This window comes from Strigops habroptila, chromosome 19, assembly GCF_004027225.2.
Source record: "Strigops habroptila isolate Jane chromosome 19, bStrHab1.2.pri, whole genome shotgun sequence".
Taxonomy (NCBI): Eukaryota; Metazoa; Chordata; class Aves; order Psittaciformes; family Psittacidae; genus Strigops; species Strigops habroptila.
In genome coordinates, this window is record NC_044295.2 from 350,329 (window position 1) to 360,846 (window position 10,518).

Genomic DNA, 10,518 nt, shown 5'->3' on the forward strand with positions numbered 1-10,518 from the left:
ACCATGGGGCTCTGGGGACAGGGGCATGGTGGCACCCGCAGTGTCCCCATGGAGGTGGCACAGGGGACACCGGTGCTTGGGGACAAGCGAGTCCGTGCCCAGACCTCCAGCTTGGGAAGCCGAGTGGGGTTGGTTGTGGAAGGGGTGGCATGAAGACATGGTCCCACCGGAGCGGGGGACATTGGCTCTGCCCCACACAGACAGCAGACGGGGTGAGGTCACAGCTCTGCTTTACCATGGAGTGTCCCCCCCACCCCAGTGCAGCCCCCCCAGTGCACAGGGCTGGGGACAGGGGGGCACCTTCGTAGACATCTGCATGTCCTGTACATACATACACACCAGCAGGACCCCCCCCGGCATCGCCCCGGGTGTGGGGAGGCAGCATGGGGCTAAGTGGGGCACGCAGCCAGGGAATGGGTGTGCAGTGGGGCAGCACAGGGGGATCCCCTGCTTCTTGCTGGCCCCCAAACCCCTGTGGCCCCCCAGCCCTGAATTAGCAGCCGTGGGGTGAGCTAATGGGCAAGAGGGGTTGTGGGGCACCACAGATGGCTTGGACCACTGTGGGGCTGGACCATGGCAGAGGGAAGCTGTGGGGCTGGTCAGTAGTAAGGAGAGGCTATAGGGCTGGAGAGCAGTGGGGAGAAGCCGTGGGGCTGGACAGTAGCAGGGGGATGCTGTGGGGCTGGGTGGTCAACGGAGGTTACCATGGGGGGACACCGTGGGAGGGGGGGATTCTGTGGGGCCAAACCACAGCAAAAGGATGCCGTGGGCCAGGACAGTCACTGGGGAATGCCGGGGGGCGATGCCATGGCTCCAGGCTCAGTCCGAGTAGATGATGAAGCCGGAGAAGGTGCTGTACTTGTTGTTGTTGCCACCGTGGGCTTTGCCCCCGTCCAGCTTGATGAAGACCTCGTCGCCCGCGTCCAGGTGCAGGATGACGCTGTTGCTGGCGTAGTCGTAGTTCTGGTCAGCATCCTGGGCGATGGCGCTGGCCCGGACCTGCGCAGGGGACACCGCGTTACCCGGCTCAGGGCACGGCTCAGCCTTGGATCCCATGGGATCCCCAGGTCCCAGCTCACCCACAGCCAGGGAGCCTGCCCGCCAGCTCCGTGGTGGTGTAGGGAGCCCTGGGTGCCCACCCGTGGGTGAACAGGTCCTGGATGGAGGTGGCTTCTCCGAGCATCACCCAGAGCCTCACCTTGAGCTGGCAGGTCTGGGTTTGGATGGGGGGCAATGGCACAGACATAGGACCATGGCTCTGGATTCAGATGCAGGACCACGGCTCAGACATGGGACCGTGGCGCCGGGTGCAGACACAGGACCCCAGCTCCCACACAGAACCCCATCTCCAGAACAAGATGTGGCACCACAGCTCTGACAGGGAACTCTGACTCCAGGTCTGGATGGCTCAGACACAGCTCCAGACAAGGACAAAGCCAGGAGGTGCCGGCAGAGCCGGGGGTGCTGTAGGTGCCTGGAAGAGAAGCTCCGTGGCTGGAGCCTGCTGCTGCTGCAGCATCATTTGGGTAATCAAATCTATGCCGGCGCCTTGCAGGGACATGGCGTGGCGCTGGGTGACAGTGACAAGCTGGCAGGTAAAACCCCAAGTGAAATGCAGAACTGATGCTCCTAATTACAACCAACGAGAATGGGCTTTTAATTGGCTCACACTGGGCAGGGAGGCACCGATGAGGGGCTGCGGGGTCCCAGATGCGGTGTGGGAAGGAGGGATGTCCCCATGGGTCCCTGTCATTTGCCTCTAGGATGGTGTCCCAGGGGTGCGCTCCTCCCTGGGAATACAACTCCACGCTCACAGGAAGCCTGCAATGGTGTGGTCAAACACTGTTAACTCTGGAACCTACTGATGGCCCAGCAGTGGTCCCATAGGGCTTGCTCTCATGCAGCCATATCCCTCGTGCCAACACCGTCACTCTGAGCCTACCCCGCCACCACAAAGGACCCTGTCCCTGAGGCTCACAGTGGGTCACAGCGCCCCAGTCTCCAGGGAATGCTGCCTCGCCGGGGGTTGTGTGAGGAAGAGGAGCAGGGGAAGAAGCACAAGGGGAAGGAAAACCGGGAAGAGCCTTGGTGCCATCATGCCCCCCGCCGCAGCCAGAGCCACCCGCTGCCACCCATTGTCACCATGTGCCCACCAGCCCCCGGTGCTCACCAGGGAAGAGAAACGGCAGCGCCGGGGCCGGGCCGAGCCGCTGCCGGCACCGCGGTGGCAGAGGGGTCGGGGGCTGCCACCACGGCCCCCCCCGATGGCCTCATGCCCCTCGCCCTGCTCCGTGCTTCAGTTTCCCCGTGCCACAGCCAGAGCTGGGGACCCCAGTGACACCGCTGGGGGGTGTCACCCAGCCCTGGGGACACTGTGGGATGGTGCCCAATGTCACTGCTGCACCCAAGGGCCCTGGGCTATTGGGGGACAGGGAGCTCCTGTGTCTAAGCTGAGCCACTCGCTGTGACACTCGGTGCTGGGAGGACACCGCGGCCACCGCGGATCAGGACGCCCAATGTGTGTCAACGGGCCCCCCCAGGACCCCCAGTCGTGGTGGTGGGTGCTCCCCCTCAGCCCCTTTGGTCAGGGCAGTGCCCCACTGCCAGGATCCCCGGCAGCGCCCCACAGACAGGGTCCCCTGGGGACTGTCCCCAGGCTCCCACCCATGGAGACCCCAAAACCACCCGGTTCCAACCCAGCACCTCCCGTCCCGCTGCCCCTCCGGCTTCATCCACGGGCGAAGGCAAACAAGAGTCATTACCGCTAATGAAGCACCAGGAGCAGCTCCCCGGGCACGGGCTCCCCCGGGTCTCATTAGCTCCAGCCCCGACACAGGGGTGATGGGCTGTGCCCAGACCCGGCAGCACCCAGAGGAGAGTGAGGGTGCAGGCGGGGCCCCCCAAGCTCTAATTCCCTGGGAGAATACCGGGATTGACCCTTATCCACTGGGAAGCCCCCTGGGACCTCCCAGCCTCGCCAGGGACGGGGGGCTTTAGCAACAACCCCCCAGTGAACGCAGGCTTTAATGATTTGGGGCATTTTGAGGGTACCTTTCTCAAGCCCCCGGTGGGTGCGAGCGCGCCGAAGCGCTCCCCGGCCCCCGAGCGGCTGCTTCAGCACGGCCGGAGCCGTGACAGCTCCTCAGTAATTAACAAGCCGTTAATTGAGCTGCATCCCCCGGCCGGGGGCTCCCGATCCATCCGCTGCCATCGACCCCACACGGGCTGGAGTGCTGCGAGGGGGGGAGAGGAGGTTGGGAAGGGTTGGGGAGGTCCCCAACACTATTCCAGAGGAGGAAAAAGGGAGTTCTGGGGGGATGCTCAGTCCGGAGCTTGGGGAAAAGACCCGAGTGTCGCTGGGAATCCCCCGAAATTTGGGGCTGGAGTGGGGGGAGACAAGAGAAATGATCCAAATGGAAGGAAATATCAACTGTTTGGATGTAGCGAAACGCCGCGGGGCTCCCGCTCCCGCTCCCGTTCTGGGGGGGCCGTGCTGGGCTCCCGCTTCCCCCCCATCGCCCCCCCCGGCTGCTGTTTGGGTTGATAACTCAGTGTTGGGTTAATTCTGTGTTGTGCCTCCTCAGGACGGGGATGCACCGCGGGGCTGGTGCCGGGAGGAAACGATGGGAAGCGGGAGCGGAGTGGGATGAATCCTGCCGGGGACACCCAAGGGGACGGGGGTCGGGTGACATTTCGGGGGTCGGGGCCGTGTCTTGTGCCCCGGCTTGTGGCTGGGGGGGACACGGGGTGGGGAAGGGGCAGCGGTTTGGGCATCACCCGAGCGCCGCGGGGATGGAGAGGCTGCGGCTGGGCATCGGGAGGTTTTCCGGATGGATTGGGCTGGGGGGATGCTGGAGCGGGGGACGGGGGGGGCAACAATGGAGCCAGCCTCGGGGGGTCCTCCCCATGGTGTCCCCCCCATAATATCCCCACACAGCCCGGCCAGTGATGGGGACATCTCTCCTGACACAGCAGCAGCAGCAGAGCTGGCTCCGGGCTGGGGATGCAGCACCCCAAAAGCAGGGCAGGCGATGCCCCCCTCCAGGCCACCACAGACACTGTCCCCTCTGGAGGAGCCCTGTCCCCCCCCGGGGAGTCGCAGAGGGGACAATGGCATGGCCAGGGAGGGCAGAACACTGCGGGGACACCCCAAGGCACCCCAGAGGCACGGCCAAGGAAAGGACTGAGGGGACCCTTGGGGACACATCAGGGCAGCACGGATATGGGGCACCCAGGGGAGCATCTCCAGGGATGGGGCACCCTGGGGATGCACCCAGAGCCCATCATCGCTACTGGGAGAAGGATGGAGCATCCTGGGGGAGCTTGCCCAGGGCTGGGAGAAGGATGTGGCAGCCCGGGGATGCACCCAGAGCCCATCATGTCACTAGGAGAAGGACAGGGCACCCCAGGGGTGCATCTCGATGGCCAGGAGAAGGATGTGGCACCCTGGGGAAGCACCCAGAGCTCATCACTGCCACCAGGAGAGGGACAGAGCATCCTGGGGGTACATCTCTGGGAATCGGAAAATGATGGGGCACCCGGGAGGTGCACCCAGAGCCCATTATCACCTCTAGGAGAAGGATGGAGCATCCCAGCGGTGCATCTCTGGGGCCAGGAGAAGGACAGGGCACCCCAGGGGTGCACCCAGACTCCACCATTGCTACCGGCAGAAGGATGTGGCATCCTCGGGATACATCCCTCGGCTTGGGGAAAGCACGGAGCACGCCAGGGAAGCACCCAGAGCCCATCATTGCCACTGCGAGAAGAGATGTGGCACCTTTAGGAGGCACCCAGAGCCCTTCTGCGGTGCTTGGGGGGCAGCAGCAGGTCCCGTCCCCGCAGTGGGGCCGGTAGCCGGGATGCTCAGCCCTTACCTGGCCGTTCTTGCAGAGGTCGGCCCACATGCTGGTGCCGTCGCCGCCGCGCATGAGGACGTGGTAGGTGAAGAAGTAGGTGCCGGGGATGGCGCAGGTGAACTTGCCCGAGGCGGCGTCGTAGCTGTTGCCCAGGTTGGTGACCACGTCGTCGAACTTGAGCACCTCGTAGCCCTCGTGGGGGTTCTTGAGGCCAGCGTAGAAGGCGACTCGCGGCACCGTGCTGTAGGTGGCTGCGCTCACCGCGCCCGTAGCCCCCGGTCCCGGTAATCCCGGCGGGCCCGGTCGTCCCGCTTCACCCCGTGCCCCCGCCGGTCCCGGTGGTCCTGGTTCTCCCGGCGGTCCCGGTGGTCCCGGTTTCCCCGGTCGCCCCGGTTTGCCTTGAGGACCTTGCACCAGGGTGGAAGGCGGCGGGAGGGGGCCTCGTTCAGCCGGTTGCGGGGGGGCGGCTGGGCCGTAGGGCTCGCAGACCATGCGGCAGGTCCCCAGCATCTCATAGCGGCCGTCGGTCCCGGCGGAGCTCACCAGCACCGGGATGAGCACCACCAGCACCAGCACCATCACCACCCCCGCCGCGGCCGCCAGCAAAGTTTTCCGGCCCAGGCTGAGCCGCCGCCCGGCCGGGGCGCGCTGTCGCCCGGGGGTGGGAATGGTGCCGGTGGGGGGGAGCAGGGCGGCGGCGGCGGCGGCGGGGGAGGGTTCGGTGGCGGCGGCTCCGCTCCGCTGCGCTCCGCTGGCTCCGGTGCGCCCCGCGCCCGCACAGACCACGCCCCCTCCCGGCACGCCCCCTTCTGCCACGCCCCCCCCTCCGACCGTGACCCTCCGGTTCCCCACGGGACCCCCCCCGGGGCGCCATCCCCGTCCCCAGGACCCGGTGGCGACGGGGACACCCCCCGGGACCCGCCACCGGTGTCCCCACGGGGGGCAAACCCACTGGGGACGGTCCCCAGACCCGCCCCCCCCACCGCCCTGCCTCAGTTTCCCCTCCCTGTGACAGCGACACTCGAGTGGCCACGCATCCATCCGTGGTGCCGCGGGATGGCAAAGGCCACGGTGACAACGGGGCACCCGCGGGTGCCACCACGGGGAGGTGACGGCCGCATGACGGAGCTGTCCCCGGGGGGCGCTGAGCACCGGGGGGGCTCGTGGCATGGGGACATGCGGCTGCGCCCGCTCCATCGCCCGCCATCTCCATCAGCCTCGGCGGGGACAGCGGGACGCGATGGCAAGTGACAGCAGCCGCCAGCGCCGGGGGTGAGCGAAGGACGCGGGGCCGGGGGGGACACACGCAGTTGGGGACAGTGCGGGGGACACACACATAGAGAGTGTAGCGCGGCCCCGGCGCTGCTCCCAGTGCCACCCGCCACAGGTGACAGCGCCGAGGTGGCATCAACAATGGTGACACCGATGGGGTCCGTGGGGTCATCGTCCCCCCAAGAAACCCACCCTGGGGGTGCGTCCCCTTCCAGTGCCCCCAAGCCCCAGAGGACACAGGGGGGACAGTCCCCCAACCCAAAACAGGAGGCGACCAAGAGGACACTTGGCAGCCCATCGATCGTCCCCGCGTCCCCCCCCCCAGCTCCCGCAGAGGCTTTACTTTGGTGAGCAAAAATCAATTAGTCAGCTTTAAGGAGGTGATTTATTCCTGGGGCTTAACGAGGCTGGGGAGGGTGTAGAGTGTTTTGGGGGGGGTGCTGCCAGCCCCACGTCCCCCCTCAACCTGTCACCACCATGTCACTGGCTCCTTCCCTGGTTCTTTCCTCCATCCTGCCCCCCCACTCCCCCCTTATCTTTCTGTTTTAACAAGCACCCAAAATCACGCCCAGCCGAGGCCACCGGCCCTGAGTCACCGCCACGTGGTGCCGCGCTGGCCCCGGTGGGCAGGGGCTCTGCGTGGGGATGGGGTGGCCACGGTGGGGACATGGGGGTCACAGGAACACCCCAGTTTGCATTGGGGCACTGGAGGATTCAGGGGACATCCCTGGTCCTGGCCACTGGGTCCTTGCAGTGGGGACACCAGCCCAAGTCACCTCATTGCCACAGGCCATAGTGTCCCCATTGCACGGCCACTACCCCAGGCCACCTCACCACACTGGGCCACCGTGTCCCCATGGCAGGGGCACCACCTCAGCCCACCACATCCACAGGCCATGTCCCTATAGCCTGGTTGCAGAGCTGGGATGGGGCCAACCCCCCAGCCAGCCCTGGCTGGATACCCCAAGGTGCTCCCTGCCCCTATTCCCAACCCCTGCATGAGGAGGTGGCGCAGTGCAGCCCCCCCCAAGCCGACTCCATCCGCCTGGGGACGGAAAACCCATCACAAACCTCCGAAGGACCATGTTTGAGGAGAAAGGACAAAGCCGGGAGGTGACAGTGGTGGCCGCGGTGGCTGCGGCAGCGGCTGCGGCGGTGGCTCTGCTCGACGCCAGCCGCCGCCGCTCCTCTGCAAAGGTTAAGCAAACAGCAGCTCCGGCAAAATCGATGCGCGGCCGAGCCCGCGGCTGTTTGCTCTGCGGCGTCACGCGGGGAGCGGGGTGGGTGACACCGAGGGGACGTTGCCGGTGGGGACACACACACACACAGAGGCAATTGATGCTCCAGGGGTGCAGGTTCAGCCTGGGGGGGGGGCTGTATCCCCCCATCGCTCGCTGGGGAGCTCATTAAGGAGGATTTGGGTCAGGGAAGGGGCTTTCGTGGGGGTCAGTGCTGGGCCCTGCCTCAGTTTCCCCGCCGGGGGGGACAGGGACACTGCACCCACCACCGTGACAGCACTGATGGCTCAGCAGGAACTAGCACTCGGAGCTGGAAGGAACCAAGGACCCCGATGTCAGCCCATGCTGCTGAGCTTGGGAAGGGAGCTGGCGCTTGCAAACTGTCCCTGATGGTTTTAGGTGCTGTCCCCCAAAATCATGCCGCGCGTCCAGGATGGGGCCCAGAAGGGGCTGTGGGAGCACATCCATCCACCCATCCATCCACCCACCTCTCCTTGCATCCACACACGCACCCATGCATCCATTTGCCCATCATCCACACACCCATCCTGTGTCCCTGCATCCTTCCACCTGTGCATTCATCCATGTGTGTCCCTCCATCCATGCACCTATATATCCACATGGATGGCTGGTTGCCCATTTGGCTAGAGAGCTGCCCGGGTGGCCACCCGGCTAGCTCCACGGCTTGAAGGCCACGGGGGTGGCTGTTTGCTGCCTACCTGCTCGCTTGCCTGCATGGCTGGTTGCTGGCTGCCTGGTAGCCGGCAGTGGGTCACTGGTGGCCAACTAGCTGCTGGGGACAGGGATGTGCCAGCGCACTCCAGCACACCACTGGGCACTGTCCCCTGCCCATGGGGGAGCCCAGCTGCAGGCGGGGGGCAGCAGGTCCCCCCCGTCCCCATCCCTGTCCCCATCCCTATCCCGCTGCCCCTCATTTACGGACACGGCAGGACTCGCCTCCCCCCCACCGCCGCAATTAAGGGCTGCGCTGCCGCTGAGGGCCCGGCTGGTGAGCGATGGGAAGCGGCCTCTCACCTGGCCCAGGATCCGGGATGGGCTCAAGGGGACGTGGGGCTGGAGCAGCGGGGACCGGAGCTGCTGGGACCTGCGGTGCTGCCCCCAGGGTGCCCCACGGCCGGGTGTGCAGTGCCACTGGGTGACAGCCCGCGGGAGGTGCAGGGGGTGGCACTGGGGAGTATTCTGCACAGTGACAGTGCGTGACACCCCGGGCCATGCAGTGACGGTGACACCGGGTGACACCCCGTGGGCCATGCAGTGACAGCGATGCTGGATGATCCACTGTGGGACAGCAGTGATGGTGACACTGGGTGACGGCCCGTGGGCCATGCAGTGACATGGCACTATGTGACACCCCAAGCGCCGGGCGCTGATGGTGACTCTGTGTGACAACCCACGGGAGCTGTGGTGGCTCCGCGTGGCGCCCGGCGGCCCCGCAGTGACAGTGACACCCCTGCGTGCCGCGCAGTGACAGTGACACCATGTGACACCCCACAGCGTGTGGCAGTGCGATACCGTGGGGCTGTGCAGCAGCGCTGGGTGACACGAGTGGGACTGGGCAGCCACGGTGACACTGTGACCCCCCGGGGGCTGTGCAGTGACACTGACACTGCTACACCCCAGGGACCATGCAGGGATGGTGACACCTATGACACCGGGGGCCATGCAGTGACGCTGGTGACACCAGTGCCATGTGGTGACACCACACTCGGGCCCTGCAGCCTGGCTCCCCCCGCCGGGGGTCCCTCTCTCGTAGGTATTGGGGTCCTCACCAAGTCCACACTTGGGGACAGTCCCTGTTGGGGGATGTCTCCCTGTCCCCAAAGCCCGTGGGGGGGAACCTGCCAGCTCCAGGACATCTGCACTTCCCATTCCCAATGAATACCCTGGGATGGGGAGGGGGTGCCCTGAGACAGGATGCTTCAGGTACGGGGTGCTGCAGGAGTGGGATGAACTGGGGAAGGGGTACACCAGGGAGGGGGTGCAGCAGGATGGGGTGCAGCTGGATAGGGGTGCAGCACGAGGGGGTGCAGTGGGATGGGGTACACCAGGGATGGCGTGTCAAACACGTGGCTGCGGGACGGGCCCGGCTCCCGCGGCCCCAGCGCTGCTCCAGGCGCTCCCGATCCACGGCGGGAGGTGCGATGAGCTGGGGCGGCCTCAGCGCACAGCGCCAGTGCTGGGCGCAGCGGCACAGGATATGTCCCCCCCACCCCAGCTGGGTACGCGCCGCCCTCCAGGCCCCCTCCCCGGCCATCAATCGCGCTGTCGATGCCACTCAGCAGAGCCATCAGTCACCAGCGAGCCGCTTGTCCCCGAGGGGGGCTGCACTCTGTGCCCAAGCACCCAGCGCACATCGGGGGCGGGGGCTCAACCCGCGGCACCCCAAAACCAGCCCCCCCAAGGCCACGCCAGCGCCGTGCCTCGCCGTTTCCCCCCCCCCCGCCGCCGCCCCGCCGGCTGCCTCGGCCCCGCTAAACGGGTTAGCGGCCGGCACGCGTCAGCAGGGCCGCAGCGGAGCGACAAATGCGATTACGGGGCCGGTGTCGGCTCTCCCCCTCCCGCAGCCCCATCCACGGCGGCGGCGGGTGGCGCTGATCCCGCACCGCTCCGGCTCCAGCCCTGGCTTAGGGCTCGGCTGCGAGGGACTCCCGGCAGCCCCATGAACAGCGCGTTCAAAGCAGGGGAAGGGACGGGTCAGTGCTCCCCCAGCACCGCCGCCAAAGTGGGGGTACCCGGGGGGCGGCCCAGCTTGGGGCTGGAGCTGCACCGGGTGTGTGAGCCCACAGGAGCCCTGGTGCGCAGCTGGGCTCAGGGGATGGCCGTGGGGATGGAAAGGGTGCTCAGCCCCAAAAAGGGGATGTGATGCTTGGGGAAGGTCCCTGTGCTGGCACAGGGCGCAGCGAGGATGCTGCCTGGCTCTGCTGCATCCCTGCCTGCTGGGGAAGGGATGCACAGGCAGGAGCTGCAACACCGGCCTTTCCCCAACACCAGGCCAGGGGGACAGGGGACAAGGGGGTGGCAGCGGGACAGGGAGTGGCACTGGGACAGGACTGTCCCAAGGTGAAAGCACTGCCACAGAAAACCACCACCAGTCCCAAGATCACACTGCAGGAAGCCAGACCCAGCCCATG

At 66.5% G+C, this 10,518-nt stretch overlaps 1 protein-coding gene across 1 annotated transcript; it reads right to left on the reverse strand.

Annotated features, from left to right (window-relative positions):
* Window positions 1-213: 213 nt before the first annotated feature.
* Window positions 214-5,629, reverse strand: C1QL1 (complement C1q like 1). The gene is made up of 2 exons (XM_030508613.1): window positions 4,875-5,629; window positions 214-999 (listed from the first exon to the last, which is right to left on the reverse strand). The coding sequence occupies exons 1-2, from the start codon at window positions 5,433-5,435 to the stop codon at window positions 820-822; spliced, it is 741 nt and encodes a 246-aa protein (XP_030364473.1). The 5' UTR covers window positions 5,436-5,629; the 3' UTR covers window positions 214-819.
* Window positions 5,630-10,518: the final 4,889 nt, after the last annotated feature.